Below are 20,771 nucleotides of genomic sequence, written 5' to 3'. Positions count from 1 at the left end.
CCATTTACTCAATCCGGTTTGATTCTTATCTAAAGTTGTGGGACCGCCAAATGGCCAGACCATACGGGCACTGATACCATTTTAACATTTTTACATATTCTTTGTCTTGTAAAGAGATAACTCACATACCTATGCCTTAAATTTAGCCCTAACCCTCAACTCGGGGCAGCAGCAGGAGCTCTGACTGCCCGTGGGTCCTGTCCCCATGCACCAGCTCTGCCTGCCCATGGGTCCTGTCCCCATGCCAGCGGGGGCAGCAGCAGTGGCTCTGCCTGCCCTTGGGCTCTGTCCCCATGCCAGCGGGGGCAGCAGAAGCGGCGGCAGCAGAAGCTCTGACTGCCCATGGGTCCTGTCCCCATGCTATTCTATACTATTCTCTAAATAAAAGAGCACTACTGCCAGATCTTGAGAGTCTAAGAAATCTTTCTTTCGACTCCTCGGCTCACCGACCCCGCATCATTTCTGGTGGCCCGTACGGGGAACTTGCTTCAGGGGATCTTCCGTAGGGGGATCTCGCTTCATCGGCTTGTGAGCTCGAGTTCTGGTAAGTGCCCTTTTTCCTTTCCTTGTGCCTTTCTCTTTTTCGAGGATGGATCTAAATTCACTTCTCCATCGGGAACTTTCTTGGATGGCTGTATGAATCCACGTTTGCTGCCCATGGCTACTCTATGGGGCAAACTGTGGCATTCAGCTTGAAGAGAATCAGTACCTTAAGCCTCAGGGTGATGAAGAATGAATTAACCCATTCCTTCCTGACTCTATCTCTAATAGACAAATTTTACGTGGGCGCGGGTCGGCCACTTAAGTCATTAGGACGGCCGCCAATCTCCAAGACTCCCGTGGAAGGTTTCTTTTCCTAAGGCTGGATTGGGATCCCTCCCTCTGGCACCTGACCATGCTCTGAACTGGGAGAAAAGTCCCACTCAGGACTCCAGTTCAAGGAAAGTACCAAACTCTAACCTTTGGTGGAGTATGGGAACCCCTTCTTGGGAGAATGGCTCCAGGCTGCAATTGGGTAGAATGTCCCCCAGACTGGCGGAAAATTCCTCACTGTCTTTCTCTTTCTCACTGTCTTTGTCCTTTTATCCTGGGGACCATTCGCCAGGCACCTATTCCTGCCAGGCAGAATAGGGAAGATGTTCAAGGGATGCCCCCATCATCCCTTGCTACAGGAACCCCAATGGGGGGATTTTCAAGGTAATGGCTCCTTTTCTTTCTCTCTCCTTTTCTCTCGGGGACCATTCACCAGGCCTATGCTGCCAGGCAGAATAGGAAAGATGTCCACCAGGCACCTGTTACTGCCAGGCATAACAGGGAAGGTATACAAGGGATGCAATGCCGGGGGACGCCCCCATCACCCCTTGCTATAGGAACCCCACAGTAGGAACGACGGGTAGGACGCTGCCCTAGGTTCAGGGGGGATTTTCAAGGTAATGGACCCGTTTCTTTCGTCTCTCTTAGAGTTACAATGGCCGTTTTCGTCTCCGTTTGAGCTTTGCAACTGGGAAACAAAGAAATCTTTAAAGAGTAAAAGGCTCCACCCCTGGGAGCCCCAACTTTGGGTTTCTGGGCCTGACCACCCCAGCAACCCTAAGTGGGGGTGCCCTCTCTTGACGGTTGACTCATTGAGTATTTTAGTCACCTACTGAGTCAGTTATGAGGGTAGGAGACCTGTGATTTATTCTGTGAACTGTCGTGCTAGGGTAGTGTGTCCCAGCACAGGAACTGTTGTGTGACTCTTATCTTGATAACCCTCTGGAAGAGGCCAAGAGGGCGAGGTCTGATCTCTTCTTTTCCTTTCTTTTGTCTGTCTTGTTCATCACCTCCTTTGTTGTCACCAAGTCGAGGTTAAAGTTCAGGCTGGACCTGAGCAGAACCTTGACCTTCTGTAAAATCAAAACTTAAGCCTTTTGCGAGGGATTTAACTCTCAACCTTGGCACTGGGAGTGCCTCCAGCCAGTTCCAGGCCTTTTTCTCCTGCTTCCCTGCCTCAACTGTGCTGGCTCGGAGACAAAGTGCCCAGGCTGAGCGGGACTTGACTAAATCTTATAGCTATGTCAACACCCGCAATCGGCCTCTGCACCCTTTCTCCAGCTGCTGTCAGTCAGACACACTGGCTTTACCGCCACAGGGAAGGCCCCTGAGCATCCCCAGAGACCCACCCTGTGGATGCATTCTAACTCCATCTGGGAGAAAATTTGAGGGGTTTCGCTGTGCCTTTGTGATGCAGCTGGATAGGTAGATCAACCTGGAATGTAATTTGAGTTACAAGCCAGTTTCTGAGAAATCAAGAGCTCTGTTTAATTGGCTTAAAGTAAGCGCTTACATAAATTCTAAATGTAGTAGAAATTAATCCAATGTCTTTTAAGTTAACGTGATGTGTATTAACCTTTGGCAAATGAAAGCTTATTTAAGTTTGTTGGTTTGATTGAAAACAGTCTTGTTGTCAGAGTTGTCGGTGTTTGCATATGATACAGGCATGCAGCCTGGGTTTCCTAGTCAAAAAAGTTCACGTTGTCTGTTAAATTCGTCAGCAAAATAATAGCTTTAAATGATGACCAGTTTTGTCTAATGTCTCATGACGTTTTCGTAGGTAAATCTGAACATAATTGTTGGAAACAAACGGTTTAAATAGATAAAAGTGGGTACAATAACTGTTTTATGGTCTGTATACTTGGAAAAAAAACAGCTTTGAAATTCTTTTTGGTAACAATCTTGAGTTTTGCCAAGTTAAATGATAAAAATCTGAGCATCTGGGTCATTTTTGGATTGGATAGAACACTGAAACATTATTGCTAAACGTACCTAAGTTATTTACTTTTGGCTTCTTATTGTAAAGAGGCTAAAAGCGTTTGGGTCTATTAAAAAGTGTGCCTTGTGTTTTATTATGAAGAGGCGTGTTTCTAGAAATTATGAAGTGTTTAGAATGCTGATATAAAAGATTGCTTACCTTTTCAGTGTTTACTAGGGTCTGTTAAGGGTTAAAAGTTCTAAGTAACCTATATAATTAAAGCTACTGGGAATTAATAAGGAAAACAGCTCTGTATTCAAGGAAAGTTAAAACGTATGTTTTCAGTAAAGAAGGTACAAAGAATGGAAGTATTTTTGTTTGATGGGTTAAGAAAGATAAATTTGTCCTAATGTACTAGAAAGGAAAAAGAAAGACTTTGGGACAAGTTCTGAAGGCAAAAAGAAAGTTGTAGAAGGTTCGTGAGGAGAAATTCTGAAAGGAGTTTTATGACTGGTGAAGCAGACTAAGATTAAAGTAAATTCAATTAAGTGAATGAGTTTTAATGTTAAAAATAAGCTGGTACAGAAATTAAAATTTGGATTTCTCTCAAAGGATAATTTTCTTGAACTTTTGGCCTGCTCTAACTCTACCTAAAAGACAAATCTGTTTTGTTAAAATGACTGAGGTCACTCTTAAGATTTATCTTGATTGTTTATGTTATCACTTTGAATAGATACCTGAGCATTATTTCACAGTGAGCGTTGTTTGAACAAGTGTTTTAAAGTCTTTTGACATTTTTGACAAGCTTCTCCCAAAAATATTCAATTCCTGAATAAAAGGGTTTCTTTTGAAAAAACTAAATTCCATGGGAAGCATTGTCAAATAAGTGATGATAAACTTTGTCAGGTGTTATTATGTGGGTAAATGCTACTAATATAGGCGTCTTAAAATTATAGCATTCCTAAAATTTTGATGTGTCCTGGTTATCAGTCATAATTCCAATTGTTCTCTTGAAGTGTTGTATGTCACGGAAGTAGTCAAGTTTCTTTATCAATTGCCCTTTTGAGTCTTGTCCATTTACTGATAGTTGCTGTTTTACTCTGATACTTTTTGCTTTTGCAAATATGTTTCATCTTCAGAGAAATTCCTGGAAAGGATTCTGACGCAAAGGTTCTAAACTACAGGGTTCTGATAAACTTTCAGATTATAGAACTGAACTGGGTAAGAAATTACAGAATTCTAACAGTAACTGAGCTCATAGATCTGCTAACAGAAGATTAAGCTCAAGAATTGATTATACAGGACTGTGAACTGATGAGGATGATTATAATTTTTTATGACTTCTGTTTGAAATATTCTTGAGTTTTGATGTGTTTTGTTTTCTCATATTTAAGGAAATCTTTTTCTCTTTTATCTTATGCTAACTATGACTTATAGCAATTTGGTGAAATTATACCTTTATGAGCAAAACTGAAACATTTCTTTTTCTCCCTACCTGATCCCTCCAGAATTTAGAAACTCTTTGTGAGTGAGCATGGTTATTTCATGGCAATATAGTTATTTGCATAAGTTCAATAAGAACCTATTCTCCTTATAACAGGACACATATTACCAAGGCTTTGACTGGAATGTCATATTTGAAACATACAGGCTCAGATATGACAAGACAGCTTTTCAGGAACAAAGATTGGACTTTCTGGAATACAGCCACTTGGAATCATGGGCCTGGTACCTTGTTTACAGAGATTCTGGCAATCTTACCCGGTAAGTAAGGAAGCTTGCTTATCTGGCAGGTGCAAGGAACCTCAGAATATTTTGGAGGACCTCGAGGAGAGAGGAGTTCACCCAAATCTGGAGGTACTGCAGGCAAAATCTGACAGCATGTCCTTGGCTTGGCTTTTCTGGCCTCGAGGCCTTTACAGTTCAATCTGAGATTCCTCATAAAAAAATTCCAGCAAAGCAGATTTAAAAAGCCGGTATAATCAATTGCCATTCTTGCTGCACTTATGTAAATAATTGGACCAAGTTTTATTGAAACTACACTTATTTTGCAAACCAGTTTATCTTAATTTGGCTATTTTTTGTGAAAATGAGGGTGATTTTAGAGAGAAAAAATTATGTTTCATTAGAAACTATAGTACGCATTTATGGATATTAGATTCTGACTCTTCTCCTCTACAAGATTCATCTATTACTAATCATAATGTCTCCTTGTGGCCATCTGTCTCTGACACCTGGGAGTACCCTGGCCACAATCAAACCTTTTCCTTCAATACTACTGCCCAAATACTAACTAGATTTGCCTTGTCACAGGTGGATCATAAACAACAAGTTCCAAAGGTAAAGTCCCCAACTTATGGATACACACAGGACGGACTATATCAAATTTGGGACAAATATATTTGGCTCACTCCTACTAGTGTTCAACTCAGTCAAAAGGCCACTCTATGTTGGGAACAAACCAATCACACCTGTGATATGTGGCCTAATAGCACCCGACCTATGGGAAAAATTCCCCGTCATATGTGTTCTCATATCATAAGCTTAAAAAATACTGATTGGTTTGGGACTGACTGGGATAGACAGCCCAGCCTACGTTGGCTAGCCCCTAATGGCACTCACTGGTTATGTGGCTCCAACTTATGGCCTTGGCTGCCACCTGGATGGATTGGACGATGCACCCTAGGTTTCGTCTGGATGCAAGGTAGAACTACATTTACTATATCTCCTCCTGCTAACCTACCCAACCTGCAACAGCGCTGGACCCGCTCTGTCTTCCACTGGTATGACCATGTTGCCTCAATTTTCCTTCCCCAATTAGGAATCGAAAGTGTCATCTGGCACATGGAAGCTCTAAACAAACTTACTATGAAAGCTTTAAATGATACACAACATAGCCTTTCGCTGCTCGATTTAGAAGTGTCCCAAATGCGTAAGGCAGTCCTCCAAAACCGAATGGCACTGGATGTCTTGACAGCAGCGCAAGGGGGTACTTGTGCCATTATAAAAACTGAATGTTGTGTTTATATTCCTGACTACCATCAAAATATCTCTGGCTTCCTATCTGATATAAGCCACCAAGTTAAGTCCATGTCTGACCCTACCCTATCTCTAAATGATTGGTTGAACTCTTGGTCAGGTCCAGGTTTCTGGACTACTATCAAAATCTTATTCATTGGGTTAATCATCTTGCTTGTATTTCTTATTATAATTTGTTGTCTATTTCGTTGTTTGTCTTCCACACGTCAACAAAGTTTCACCTCCTGGACCACCTCTCATCAAATGATTCTCTCATCGCCAGAGGATCTGTACACCTTGTCAGCCTTGGACGCCACGGGCGCAGCCTTCCGGTCCGCTAAGCCTCCTACCTGTACCCATGGCCCCATTTAGGGACAGCTCTACGCCCTTGTACAGCCGGAAGTAGTTACAGAAGACTGACCATCGTCCATATCCCCAAAAGATTTCGGGGCCAAAATGGGTTCAGGGGGGGTTTATGATGAGGATTTTTAGGCTGCTTAATTTTAAAATGGCTTATGATGAGGATTTTTAGGCTGGTTAGTTTTAAAACTACAGATGAGATTCAGGCTCCAAGGAGTGGAATTTGTTTGCCCCTTTGTTGGGAAACATTTACATTTCTAAGGGAAACCTCTATCTGTGAAGATGCCTCCCTCTCTGTGCCAGGAAGAGGGGGGGATGGTCTTATCTCTAGAGGCTCTTGGTCAATGCCAGAGGCAAGAACTTAAGTTGGTTACTGTCTGGCAACCTCATGTAACTGATCCCCCCCCCCCCCACAAATCCTCCTTTGTCTTTAGCCGAGGATAAAATTCAAGCGGTGACTTCTGCCATTTACTCAATCCGGTTTGATTCTTATCTAAAGTTGTGGGACCGCCAAATGGCCAGACCATACGGGCACTGATACCATTTTAACATTTTTACATATTCTTTGTCTTGTAAAGAGATAACTCACATACCTATGCCTTAAATTTAGCCCTAACCCTCAACTCGGGGCAGCAGCAGGAGCTCTGACTGCCCATGGGTCCTGTCCCCATGCTATTCTATACTATTCTCTAAATAAAAGAGCACTACTGCCAGATCTTGAGAGTCTAAGAAATCTTTCTTTCGACTCCTCGGCTCACCGACCCCGCATCACCTCCTTCTTAGTTAGTGAGAGTTTCATATTCCATCACGTTTCCCTTCTTGTCTTGGCTGCTGGGAAACCCAGGGCCAGATATCAGGTATAGCAGCCTCCTTCCTATAGTTACTGCCACCTCCCTTTTGCAGTAGACGCACGTTGGGGTGACCGCTTAGTTCGTAAATGTTGGGGCCAAAGCTGTGCCCCCTCCTTCTGATACTAGACTCTTCCTCGTTGGTCACGGTGGCGGGTGTGCACATGCTGGGTTGGTCATATAGGATTCTGGCCCCTATCGGGCCACGCAGAAGCCTTCCCTGGGGTTTTTCAAATTCGAGTTGATCCTCTCTGGCCATGAGGCTGAAGGATGAGTTCAGGGCTGCCGTCAGCCTGATTCCAGCCTTGTGGAGGAAGTCAGGAGGCAGAGCAAGGCTGAGGGTGGGTGTGTGTGTGTGTGTGTGTGTGTGTGTGTGAGAGAGAGAGAGAGAGAGAGAGAGAGAGAGATAGAGACTGTGTGTGTGAAAGAGAGAGAGAGAAACAGGACAATAAATCAATGAATTACCTCTTTTTGAAATGAATTCAAGTTGGGTTTCTGTTTTTTGCAACCAAAACGTGTTCATCAATATACCCTATTACCTAAACCTCAATTTATTGGACCCTTGCTGGATATTTTTAGTTTTATTGTACACGTGTTTTTTTAATCATAAGCTGCCCCAAACCACTCCTTTGAAGTGAGTGGCATAGAAAGTGTATGTGTGCATGCGTGTGTGTGCACGCATGCATGTGTGTAAGAGTGTGTGTGTGTACAGATGCTGCCCCCGCTGTACTGACAGCCAGAGCTGGGAGGAGAAGAGCCAGGCGCTGGGTGATGCTGAGTGACCGGTGGGGCTTCCCCCAGCCTGAGGACCTCACCGGAACCCAGAGCAGCTGCTCCCCATCCCTCACTCCCAGGCGGGGGGGGGAAGCAGTGCTGGGCCTCCCGCCTCAGGTTGTGGGCCCCACTGGCAGCTCCCGTGTCTTCCCCCCTCACACCCAAACCCTCCTGCTGACTCCTCCTCAGCTAGGCTTCCGGGCCTAGTTCCCGTCGACTCCACCCCAGCCAGGCCGTCACGGACGCACCAGCTCATCGCCTCAGCCCGCTGGCCTCAGCAGCTCTCCGGGGCCGCCCTCTTCCTGTCACTCCAACGCCCCAGCACCGTCCTGACTCCTCTTTGTTCTTTGTCTCTGTCTTTGCCTGACTTTCAATACCTGTTCTGCATGTGGGCTCATCCCCTGCCCCCACTAGCCAAACTCTAGGGCTTAATTTAAGGGAACTTTTTTTTTTTTTAAAACATGCAAATTTTTTTTTTTTTTTTTTTAAGATTCTATTTTTTCCTTTTTCTCCCCAAAGCCCCCGGTACATAGTTGTATATTCTTCGTTATGTGTCCATCTAGTTGTGGCATGTGGGACACTGCCTCAGCGTGGTTTGATGAGCAGTGTCATGTCCGCGCCCAGGATTCGAACCAACGAAACACTGGGCCGCCTGCAGCGGAGCACGCGAACTTAACCGCTCGGCCACGGGGCCAGCCCCTTAAGGGAACTTTTTACCAAGTGTTACTCTGTGCCAAGCACCATGCTGGTCACTTGCCATGAATTATCTATTCCTCTTAATAATGCTGCGAGGCAGGAACTGTTCTATGCCCACTGGATAGGAGACAGGCTTGGAGGGCTGCAGTGACTTGTCCAAGGTCACGTGGCCGGTCAGTTGGGGAGCCCAGACTGGAAGCCTGGTCTGACGGACTTGGGGGGCCCTGCAGCTTCCCGGACCCTATGGAGTGTCTCTGCTCCCCAACCTCTGACCACTCCTTTTCTTTCTCCCCGCCGAGGCTGGAAGTACCTGGGGACCCCTCTCCCCTCTTTCCCTTTCCCTCTGTCCTGCCGGCCCCATAGCTTAGGACTCCTGACACAGCCATTGTGACTCCCAGGTGCTGACTTTCCTGCGACTCACCATGGTGCTGGAACTCGCACAGCCACGCCCCTGCCTGGGAATGCCCTCTCCCCACTCCACCCACCCAGGGCTCTTCCTTCTTTGAAAACCTGAGTCAAACACACCCTTTCCAAGAAATTTTCCCTGTGCTACCCACCCCACCTGGTGGCTCCTCGGTTCCCAGCTCCCCACAGCCCACAGAGCAGAGGAAACTCTAGGCTCATTTGCCCTCCCCCATCAGACTGGACATCCCCAAGGGCAGGGGCTGTGTCTCCCCATCAGACACAGTAAATTAACATGCTGAGCACCCACTATTCGAGAAATACTTGGTGCCCCGCTAAGGCACTGGGTAAGCCATAATGAGGGGTGGGGCACAGATCATTGAGGCAGTGGGAGGGCTGAGAAGGGGAAAGCCAGGTGATCTGAGGTGATGGGTGGGACTTCCTGGGAGCGGAGCGAGCTGAGCCAGCACCATCCCTACCTGCAGAATGACATGGCAACATCTTCCTCCCTGGGTTTCCCTTTTCTGTCCCCTCTCCCAAAATATGTTCCACAGGGATGCCAGAGTGGCCATTATAAAAGACACCCGACAGTGTCACTCCCCTGCTTAGAACCCTTCAGTGCCCGCCGTGTTGTCAGGATAAAGTCTGAGCTCCTCAGCATGGCCTTCACCACCTGGCCTCTGCTCTCAGTTCCATCAGGCAGATCCAGCCTCCAGCTGTGCTCCAGCAGCGCTTCAGCGCTTGCGTTTTCCGTCAGACCAGTGTTCCACGCCTCTGCGGCTTTGCTCAGGTGCTTCCCTGAGCAAATGGAATGTCCATCCTCACTGTCTGTGCTTCCTCAGCACCTACTCATTGTCAACATTCAGCTCAGTTAAGAACTCCTTTAGGGGGGCTGGCCTGGTGGTGCAGTGGTTGTTTGCACGTTCCGCTTCGGCGGCCCCGGGTTCATTGGTTAGGATCCTGGGTGCGGACATGGCACTGCTTGGCAAGCCATTCTGTGGTAGGCGTCCCACGTATAAAGTAGAGGAAGATGGGCACGGATGTTAGCTCAGGTCAGTCTTCCTCAGCAAAAAGAGGAGGATTAGCAGCAGATGTTAGCTCAGGGCTAATCTTCCTCAAAAAAAGAGAACTTCTCTAGGATGCTTGCCCACCCTGGGATGGGTGGGATGACTGCCCTTTTTCTGTGTCCCATCTATCCTTTACCTACCTCCCCACTCACCATCCATCCTCCTTCCATTCTCCTCTCTATTTACCTATCCATTATCCTTCCATCCATCTATCCATCCATCAGCCCAGTCACCTGCCCATCCATCCATCCATCCATCCATCCATCCATCCATCCTTCCACATTCTCTTACTAACTTCCTTTTCCTCTCTTTCTCCCTTCCTCCCTCCCTTCCTATTGTCTGTCTTTCATTGAGCATCTACTTTATGCCACACAGCCTGCAGAAATCATATCTTAAATCTGTGTGTTAAACTGAGGCTCAGCCTTAAAAAACGTGAGGGATTCGGGTAGGAACAGAGGACAGAAGCAGAAACCCAGGCAGAGGCTGGGAGATGGGTGGGTATGGAGGAGTCAGCAAGGGGATGGGCTGTTGGAGGTGGAGCTCAGTCTGCAGAGGGCATCATGGGAAATCAGCTGGCTGGAGAACTTAATCTTTACTTTTCTGAGAAGGAGCCAGTAGACAGTTAGTGAACCCATCTGTGGCTGGCCCTTGGCCACCTAACCATTTGTGTTCTTAACACCCCAAATGTGATTCTGGGGTGCAGGCACAGCTCTTTTCATCCCACACAACCTCACCCTACCTAGCTCAGATTCCTGGGTGACAGTTACAAAACATTTTACACTTTCAAAGCAGGCTCTGCTGCATGAGTTTGGACATGACCCGTCCCCTCCCTGGGTCTCAGTTTCCCCATAAGTAAAGTTAAGAGGCTGGTCTGGATGACCCCCAAGGCCCTTTTTGGCTCTGACTTTTGGGGACCCTCTAGCAGGAGGGGACCTGTCATTGGAAAGTGATGCTTGCAGCTAGGCAGAGCTGGGGTTGAATCCTGCTGAGAAGCTTCCATGCTGTGGACCTTGGGAATTTCCTCAAGTTTCCTTCGCACCTGCTTCTATAACGCAGGGTGATCACTCTCTTTTCCAACAGCTTTAGCAGCTGGCGGGCTCAGACAAGGCCATGGACACTGAAACACCTGGCTCAGCCCATCTGTTGTGTCAGCCCAGGCTCTCACAAGGACGTTTGGCCCAGATGGGCAGGTTGGCCTGGGAAACCAGCGGGTGGCAGAGCTTTCTAGAGGAAAGGGGACCCGGACCTCAAGGAGGTGCTCCAGGCTCCCGATTGCCTCCTGTGCCTGCAATCTTGCCTGCCAGCCTGCTCCCAATTCCCACGCCAGCCCTGCCTTTCTGGTGGCAGAGGCTGAGGTTCAGCTCAGTTCAGTCCCCTGCCTGTCATTCCTATAAGTGGCAGCCCTCAGCTCTGGGAGACCTTATCCTCACTACACACAGGTGGCTGGGACTTGGTGGGGAGAGGGATGGGCACAGGGAAGGGGCTGGGCAGAGGCAAGTGTGGAGGGCCAGAGAAGGAAGGGCAGGAGATACGGGACTCTGCCAGGAGGAGAGAAGCCCAGCCCTGGGCAGACCCTGTGGGTCTGAGAATCACAAGGAGAGTTCTAGCTGGTCACTTAACTATGAGTCTCTCTGGACCTCAGACCTCTTACCTGTGACAGGAGGAGGATCCTGACTGTCCCCTCCTTTCCCCCAGGGCTGGTGGGGGCCTAGGAAAAGACTCTAGACATCAATGATTAGAGAAGCACTTCCCTGTTCAAGGGAGGCCGGCATGGGAGAGTTGTAGGGCATGCAGAGGGTTTGAGGAGGCCCGGGCTGGCTTTGGGGCTGGACGAGATAGGAGGAAAGAGTTCTTTCTTGGGTCTGGACTCCTGCCACCAAAGTCTCTCCTAAAAACCACAGGCCCTCAAGGGGCAAATGAGGTTCTTGAGCCCGGTGGGCGTCCAGAGCTCTTTGCCTCCACTGATAGATGGGAAAACTAGTGGGTGACAATTTAAGGGGAAACAGGATAGTTGCCTCGTCTCAAGGTAACTTCCTCAAGGTTTTTATTAATTTCAATGGAAAAAATAGTAACTTTACAGTGGAGAGATCCTCAAACACCGCCTTAGCTAATGGACGAGGTTAACGTCACCAGCAATAAGACATTGACATACGTCTTATATACCTGAGATGATGCACTGAGAAGGAGACCACGGCATTTCTCTGTTTTTGTTGCCAAAAGGCTTAACTTAATCTGATGATGAGAGAATATCAGAAAAACCCAAACTGAGGGATAGTCTACAAAATAACTGACCGGTGCTCTTCAAAAATGTCACAGTCACGAAAGACAAGGAAAGACGGAGGAGCTGTCACAGACTGAAGGAGACAAAGGAGACACACGACTCATAGAAGGTGGAATCCTGGATTGGGTCCTGCAACAGAAAAGGCAGATTAGTGGGAAAACTGGTGAAATTCGAATCAAGTCTGTAGTTAATTACTAGTATTGGGCCAATGTAAATTTATTGGTTTTGATAATTATATAATGTTTATGTAACATGATCATATTAGGGGAAGCTGGGGGAGGGGTGCACATGAACTCTCTGTTCTATTTTTTTTTTTTTAATTTTTCTGAGGAAGATTAGCCCTGAGCTAACATCCACGGCCAATCCTCCTCTTTTTGCTGAGGAAGATTGGCCCTGAGCTAACATCATGCCCGTCTTCCTCTATTTTGTATGTGGGACCTGCCACAGCATGGCTTGACAAGTGGTGTGCAGGTCTGCATCCAGGATCTGAACCGGCGAACCCCGGGCTGCTGAAGTGGACTGTGCACACTTAACCACTGTGCCAGGCTGGCCCCTCTCTGTTCTATTTTTGCAACTTTCTCCTGAAAGTCTAAATTATTTCAAAATAAAAAGTTAAAAAAAAGAAAAGAGCTCTCTCCCAGAGCAGTTGTCTGTTTGTGAAGGAGCCAGAGAAACTGGGTGGTGGGAAGCGTGGTCCGGATACCTGAGAATTCTGTGCCTCCCTGCTGCCCGATCCCCGGTAGCAGGTTGACCTAAAAGCTGCTCCCAGAAGCCTTCAAGATTGGCCCTGCCCACATCTTATCACAACCATCTCCCCACCAAGTTTTCACCATCCCCTCTGCAATATGGATAGCTCCTGGTCTGTTATAGGGTGTAGGAGGTTGAACAGCGTCCCCCCCAAATTCATGTCCACCAGAGCCTCAGAATGTGACTTTCTTTGGAAATAGGGTCTTTGCAGATGTAATTATGGTAAGAATTGAGATGAGATCCTACTGGATTAGGTGGGCACTGAATCCAAGGAGTGTTCCGATGAGAGACAGGAAAGGACACACAGAGACACACAGAGCTGAAGGCCACGTGAAGACCGGGGCAGGGGGACTGGAGTGATGCAGCCACAATGCAACCAACTCAAGGAGCTGCCACAAGCTGGAAGACGGAAGGCAAGATTCTGGCCTGGAGCCTTCAGAAGGAGTGTGGCTCTGCTGGCACCTTGATTTTGGACTTCTGGCCTCCAGAACTGTGAGAGAATAATTTTCTGCTGTTTTAATCCCCCAGGTTTGTGGGAATTTGTTATGGCCATCCCAGGAAACTAATACATATGGATTGCACTCTTCTTAGGTTTGCTCACCTCTGACGTAATTTCGATGTGTCTCCTGTCTTCCCTCTTGGGCTGCGGACTTCCTACAGACAGGGACAGTCTCTTCCATTAGACTGGGCTCTAAGCGGGGTGCGGGGGGCGGGGGGGGGGGCGGCTCAGACTGGGCTGTCCCCGAGGTCCCCTCCTTCCTTAGGATCCCATCACCTGGGCGGTCCCGCCCCGTCCTCAGCACACAATACGGGCTCTGTGGGGGGCTGCCTGGCCCTGCTGCCTCACCTGTTTGCATTGGCGTGGGTCCCCCCCACTGGCTAGGGCGGGGAGACTCACCGACCACAAGAAGCGCCGCCCAAGCTGCTCCTGCGCCCCCTCCTTCCTGAGGCAGCTGCAGCGAGGGTCAGGTAATGGCGCTCACACAAAACGTGCCTAGGAGTCCGAAGTGGGGGGTACTCTGGGCCCCAGCAGACGACCCCCCATCCCATTAACCCCACTGCCCCAGAAAGCTGCCTCTCCTCTAAATGTCATGAGCACCAGGCTGGGCCGTTGGCGCCCAGTTCCATGTCTGCAGGGGGAAGGGAGTTGGCTTCGGGATCTGAGCCGGGGTTCCAATCTTGGGGCGGGGGCGGACGTGTATTCCACGCTGCGTTCCATGGTCCGTGGGGGCAGGGAGGGCTGGCAAAGTCCTCTTAGATTGTGTGCATGCGTTTATGTCATCGGTTCCCTACCCTCTTGATCTTTTGGATTCCCCTTGGAGGGGCAAGGAGGGAGCCTCTTTCGAGGTTCCACTGAATCAGGTGAGGGGAAAGGAGAGCTGTTCTCGAGTCCTATGCTCCAGGGACTTTATCGGAGGTTCCCGGTGGCGGAGGAAGACAGGGTGGTGGGCGGCGCAGCGGGAGCCCCTATGGGGCTCTGCACCAGCTCTTGCTGGGGGGGGGTCCCTCTGAATGCTGCTTTTCTGTCTGGTGAGCACCCGCTGCCCCCCACCCCAGCGGAAAGCAACATGCCTCCCAACAAAAGCATCTGTCCCTCAGCTAAAATTCGCGGTGCCTCTCACCGGGGAAATTGTAGGGCTGGGCCTGGGTGGGGGCCCAGCCTCTGGAGGAAGATTAGGAGTGTCTGTCAGTGGGGGGCGGGGCGGGGCGGGGCGGGGCGGGGCGGGGCCCTCGCTTACTCACATCCTTGCAAGTGCTCCCCGTGGCAGATTTGGGAAGCGCACGGCCTCAAGTGCCTGTCTCAGCATTGTCTTCTGGGCTCCTAAGCCCCCCAGGTGGGGGCGGCTCCCAGACTTCTGCTTTGGTGGCAATCGGGGCGGGGTTGGGGGAGGGGGAGAGGGAGGCTGCGCTTCCCTTCTGGGAGCAGTTGATCCTAGGAAGAGCGTTGGAGCCTCCAGCTGGGGCTGTTGGGGCCTGTCTGGGGCGATGGGACGTGTCAGGCAGCCCCAGACACGACCACATTCCTCCCGACATGCCTGCCGGGGTCCGTGGAGCTGAGGGGCCGGCAGGAGGGCGGGGTGCGGCTGGAGGGGGTGCCTTTGGAGTTGTCTGGGAGATGTGGGACTGCTGAGGTCCCGATACACAAACCTCCAAGGCAGAAACAATGGACCCCTGGAAATGTCCCCTGACCCTCGGGGCCTCAGGAGTCTGGGATCCTCGAGGGTCGCCCCCACCTCAAAAAAAATCCCTTGAGCTGGCTCCACAGAGGCCCAGATAAGGGTGCTTGTGCCAACCTCTCCTTCTGAGGTTGCCCTGGGGGCCTGAGAAGATGCCTGGGGCTGGAAGCCAACAGGCCCCTTCAGTCCTGTTCCAGGCGTGTGGCTCCACCTCTTTCGGGGCCCAGACTGGGCTACAACAAGGCCAAGCAGACTAGTGCCACACTCGGCTTACAGAACCCTTTCACACACTCCGCCAACGTTGCATTCTCAGGGCTGGCTCTGCAGTAGGCACGGTGGATGGTATTTACTCCCACTTAACAGATGCGCAAACTGAGGCTTAGGGAAGTGTCAGGGCCTGGGTCTCGCAGGAGTAAATAGCAGAGCCAAGACTCAGTCTGACTCCATGCTCTTTCCCCACTTCCCTGGTTGTGCCTGTGAGGCCATCTGCCCTTGGCCAGACTGAGCAGCCGATGCCACGGGTCTATCCACAAGCCTGTGGAGGATCTTAGGGTCTGTGCCCAGGGTCAGGCAGTGCTGCGTGGACCTCACTTTAGTGGCGCTGTCAGGGTGGAAACCTGAGCCACTGGGCTGGCTGGGCATGCTTCAGGGATGTGACAGACTCCTTAGCTCAGCCCAGTCGGTCAGTCCTGGGAGGGTCCTGAGACCCTCTCGTCTCACTTTTATAGATGGTAATGCTGAGGGGGCATCCCCGTGCTCGACGTGACCTTGCTGTGCTGGTGTTTCTCCAGCCAGGCGCCACCTGAAGTGGTGGGCTTTCTTTAAGTGGATGTCAGAGGCCCACCTAGTTAACAGGGAAGCAACAGGTCACCAGGTTTAAGGTGCAGAGTGGCCCTGATCCCTGCCACCTGGCTGAGCTCAGCATGGGGGCTCCTGAGGGCCTCGGTTCCCAGGGCCCCACGGGAAAGTGTAGCCTGCAGGCCCACACCTCCTGGTGTGAATCACGCCTGGCGGGACAAGAAACCAAAAACACCCCAAACAATGAGTTTCCAGTAAAATATGACAGACATGATGAGGCGGAGGAGAGGAGGGATCTGACTGGGAGTTGGCACCCGCCTGTGGGTGATGAAAGCCAAGGGGAATGGAAAATGCCAGGCCCGCCCCCTCCTCAGGAATATAAAGCACCCGCATCCTTTCCAACTCACCTGAGCACCTTTCTCTTCTCTCTGTGGGCTCGCTCATTCACTCGCCTCCCTCCTTGGCACCATGACCACCTGCAGCCGCCAGTTCACCTCCTCCAGCTCCATGAAGGGCTCCTGTGGCATCGGTGGTGGCTCCAGCCGCATGTCCTCTGTCCTGGCCGGAGGGTCCTACCGGGCCCCCAGCGCCTATGGGGGCGGCCTGTCGGTCTCCTCCAGCCGCTACTCCTCCGTGGGAGCCTGCGGGCTGGGGGGCGGCTATGGCGGCGGCTTCAGCAGCAGCAGCTTTGGTGGGGGCCTGGGTGGCGGCTTCGGTGGAGGATATGGTGGTGGCCTTGGTGCTGGCCTTGGTGGTGGCCTTGGTGGTGGCTTTGGTGCTGGCTTTGGTGCTGGCTTTGGTGGCGGTGATGGGCTCCTGGTGGGCAGTGAGAAGGTGACCATGCAGAACCTCAACGACCGCCTGGCCTCCTACCTGGACAAGGTGCGTGCCCTGGAGGAGGCCAACACCGACCTGGAGGTGAAGATCCGTGACTGGTACCAGAGGCAGAGGCCCGCTGAGGCCAAGGACTACAGCCCCTACTTCAAGACCATCGAGGACCTGAGGAACAAGGTGTGTGCACCAGGTAGCAGGAGGTGCCATTCCAGCTACCTCACTCTGGGAGCAGTAGATGCCCCAGGCCACTGGCATCCTTAGATTCCTAGACAGGACAGACTCCAACCCCAGATCTGGGATCTGGGTTGCCCCGACAGAGCTGGTCAGTGGGAAGATGGTCTTCCCTCCCTAGCCTTGCTCATGCCCTTCTGTGCTGCAGATCCTTGGACCATATGAGACCAGGAATTCTTACCCTCACATTTTACAGAGGAAGCAGTTGAAGCTTTGAGAGGTGCCTTGACCTGCCCAAGGTCACACAGCAAATTAATGGCAGAGCTGAGGCTAGAACCCTTGTGCTGTACCTGCCAGTACAGGAGGCAGCTAGCTACCTGTTCTTCAGCACAGGGGAGGAGCAAGACTGTAACGGGACCAGGCTAGACACCCAAACTGCTCATTACCTCATTAGTCTGGGCTGTGGCGGCTGCCGCCCATGAGCCTGGCACTGGCCCGCCCCTCCCCACAGCCAGGCAGGCACAGAAAACCCACAGAGATAATCAGTGGTGGCCTACCTTATGTGCCCTGAATGGGAGGGAGCCTGGGAGCCTGTGTCATCTGTGCCCCCTGCTCCCTGCTTCCATGTCACCCCGGGAAGCCCTCCCTGCTGATCCTGCTTCCCTTGGTGTCTGGCTCTGATGCTTTTGCATGGATTAGGGAAATTAGATGGGAACTCGAGCTCAGCTCAGGGTTTAGTGGATTTTCTTTTTCTTTGGCTTCCTCTTTTCTAATCCCGTGTGCCAGCTGAGTCTCATCTTTTGGAAAAGCCCCACCTGAGGTCCCATGCTCTGCAGGGTTGAAAAGGAATGTACGTGCCTGCAGAGGACCGGCAGGGCTGGCTTGTGCAGAGAGGAGAGCTCAGATCAGGAAGGGGGTCTAGAGAGCCTTAGGTTGCGCCCCTGGTCTGTAGGCAGGGGACCCAAGGCCCCGAGGCTCAGGTCTCAGGTTTTGCAGCAAGTCAGTGGTGGATCCAGGACCAGAACTCAAGGACTTTTGATTTTAAGGACAGGGCTCTTTCTACCCCCTCTGTCGACCATGAGACAGCAAAGCCCTGGGTCAAAGCTGGGCCACTGGGGGTTATCCTTTCGGCTGCTGTGGCAAAGGCTTGAAGGGAGAAGAGGGGACCCCTGAAAGCAAAGGCCTAATGCAGGCTGCAGTGGAGTCTGGCTAGTGATGCCCATTTGACCCGTGACCTGTGCCCTTTCCATCCACAGATCCTCACGGCCACCGTGGACAATGCTAATGTTGTCCTGCAGATCGACAATGCCCGCCTGGCTGCTGATGACTTCCGCACCAAGTGAGTTTGCAGTGGTGGCCCAGAACATCTAGTGTCCCCAGGGTGGGGCAATTTTGGAACAGCGTTCCCTAAATAGGGCTGATGAGTGCCGGGATGGCCATGTGGAAACCCCTTGGGGTGCTTGTAAAAGTACAAGATTCTTGAGCCCCACCCTTGAAGTTCTGATTCAGTTATTTTCAACAGGCTACGCAGGTGATTCTCATCCACAGCCAGGTTTGGGAGCCACTGCTTTGTGCTCCCCACTTCCCCACCTGGCCCTGAAGTGCAGGAGGTTGTTGTATTTGGAGGTCTTGTGTGCTATTGGGTGGCTGACTGGAAGCATCTTCCCTCCCTGAATTCTGTAGCATGATGAATTTCCTTATTCCCTACCCCCCAGGAATGTTCAGATCTGAGCCATCAATGGGCACTGTGTCCAACCATGCCATTTTCAAGATTGGTTCCCTAAACCGCCCACAGGGTGCCAGCTACGGGAAGAAGTTGCAGGGGGAAGAGAACAAAGCCTTCACTGTGGCCGGGATGGGTGTCTCATTCCTTTTTTCTCGGGTCATTGCAGGTACGAGACGGAGCTGAACCTGCGCTTGAGTGTGGAGGCTGACATCAACGGCCTGCGCAGGGTGCTGGACGAGCTGACCCTGGCCAGGACCGACCTGGAGATGCAGATTGAGAGCCTGAAGGAGGAGCTGGCCTACCTGAGGAAGAACCATGAGGAGGTGAGAGCTAAGTGGAAAAGCCAGCTTAGAAGATTAGCTGGGAGAAGAGATGGAGTTGAGATGGGATTGCTCGGGCCATGAACACCTCCAACTAGGGAGTCCCACTCAGCTGCTATAGGGGGGCTCCTGACTGTGGACTGTTCTTTGGTTGTGCAGGAGATGAATAGCCTGAGAGGCCAGGTGAGCGGAGACGTCAATGTGGAGATGGATGCAGCCCCTGGCGTGGACCTGAGCCGCATCTTGAACGAGATGCGCGACCAGTACGAGAAGATGGCGGAGAAGAACCGCAAGGACGCCGAGGACTGGTTCTTCACCAAGGTGGGTGTCATTTGTGGTGTCATTGGGTAGAAAGGACCCAGGAGACCTGCCTCCTGGGAACTTCCAGTGTGAATGATGTTTTCTTTTCTGCAGACAGAGGAACTGAACCGCGAGGTGGCCACCAACAGCGAGCTGGTGCAGAGCGGCAAGAGCGAGATCTCGGAGCTCCGGCGCACTGTGCAGAACCTGGAGATCGAGCTGCAGTCCCAGCTCAGCATGGTAGGGGCACCGCCAGGCTTGGGATGCACCCAGGACTAGAAGGGAGGGTATGACTACCCTCATTGATCCCTGATCCTCTTCTCCTCCCTCACAGAAAGCATCCCTGGAGAACAGCTTAGAGGAGACCAAAGGCCGCTACTGCATGCAGCTGGCCCAGATCCAGGAGCTAATCAGCAGCGTGGAGGAGCAGCTGGCCCAGCTGCGCTGCGAGATGGAGCAGCAGAACCAGGAATACAAGATACTGTTGGACGTGAAGACGCGGCTGGAGCAGGAGATCGCAACCTACCGCCGCCTGCTGGAGGGAGAAGATGCCCAGTGAGTGCCCTACCCACCCTTCCAGTCCATCCCCTTACTGTTCACTTGTGGCCCCCTATGCATTTAATGATCTTGCCCCTTTCTGTCTTCGCAGCCTCTCCACCTCCCAGTTCTCTTCTGGCTCTCAGTCGTCCAGAGATGGTAAGACCTTCCTTCTCATCAAGGCTAAACTCAGGACCATCCCCGGTCCCCTAGCAGGTCTAGGGAGTTGGAGAGGGACGTATGGAAGGGTCGAGCTAGAGCTTTCTCACCCAGGATCCCTTATAACTGTCTTTGGGTAGAAGAAGCCATTTTCTAAACCCTCCTTAGGGCTAGGAGCTGGCAGCCTCCACCTTTTTCTTCTGTCGCCCAGTGTATGTGGCAGACCCCATGGTTCTGGCACTCAGCACCATGGACAGGGCCCCACATGGCTCTCCCCACCAAGACCAGTCCATTTGGGTTGATCTGGATGAACTAGTCCAATCTGAGTTCTTAGGAGGCTCTAGTCTGAGAACACAGACTCTGCCCCTGACCTTCGGGAGATTTAGTCTGAAAGAAATATGCTGATGGTATCAGTGCTGGAGCAACAGCAGGGATTGAAGTGATCATTAGGGGAGAGGGCAGTAGGAAGACGGTTCATTTAAGTTCTCTCAATTCCTTGGCCTCCCCAGTCCTGATTTCTCCATTGCTTGTCCACCACTGGTAACGCCCTCTCTCCTCTCTTCCCCAGTGACCTCCACCAGCCGTCAGATCCGCACCAAGGTCATGGATGTGCACGATGGCAAGGTGGTGTCTACCCACGAGCAGGTCCTTCGCACCAAGAACTAAGGCTGCTCAGCACTGCTCAGGCCTAGGAAGCCCCCCGTGTGGACACACATGTCACTGGGGAATCCCCTCTCCCATCCCCCAAGCACTTCATACCTGAACCCTGCCTCACCCTTGCCCGCTCCTGGCAATCAATAAAGCTTCATTATCTGAGTTGCACAA

General features: G+C 51.1%; 1 protein-coding gene across 1 annotated transcript; it reads left to right on the top strand.

Annotated features, from left to right (window-relative positions):
• Positions 1-14,810: 14,810 nt before the first annotated feature.
• Positions 14,811-20,771, top strand: KRT14 (keratin 14). Its single transcript, XM_014833540.3, has 8 exons — positions 14,811-16,910; positions 18,161-18,243; positions 18,797-18,953; positions 19,110-19,271; positions 19,365-19,490; positions 19,585-19,805; positions 19,900-19,946; positions 20,515-20,771. Exons 1-8 carry the CDS (start codon positions 16,368-16,370, stop codon positions 20,610-20,612), a joined length of 1,437 nt encoding a protein of 478 aa, XP_014689026.2. The 5' UTR covers positions 14,811-16,367; the 3' UTR covers positions 20,613-20,771.

The sequence above is a fragment of the Equus asinus genome, chromosome 13, assembly GCF_041296235.1.
Source record: "Equus asinus isolate D_3611 breed Donkey chromosome 13, EquAss-T2T_v2, whole genome shotgun sequence".
NCBI lineage: Eukaryota > Metazoa > Chordata > Mammalia > Perissodactyla > Equidae > Equus > Equus asinus.
This window is presented reverse-complemented; position numbering and strand designations above follow the sequence as displayed.

Coding starts and splice junctions, on each gene's coding strand:
- KRT14 (XM_014833540.3), top strand. CDS start 16,368: ATGACCACCTGCAGCCGCCAGTTCACCTCCTCCAGCTCCATGAAGGGC. Junction 16,911..18,160: donor TCGAGGACCTGAGGAACAAG/GTGTGTGCACCA, acceptor TTCCATCCACAG/ATCCTCACGGCCACCGTGGA. Junction 18,954..19,109: donor TGAGGAAGAACCATGAGGAG/GTGAGAGCTAAG, acceptor TTGGTTGTGCAG/GAGATGAATAGCCTGAGAGG.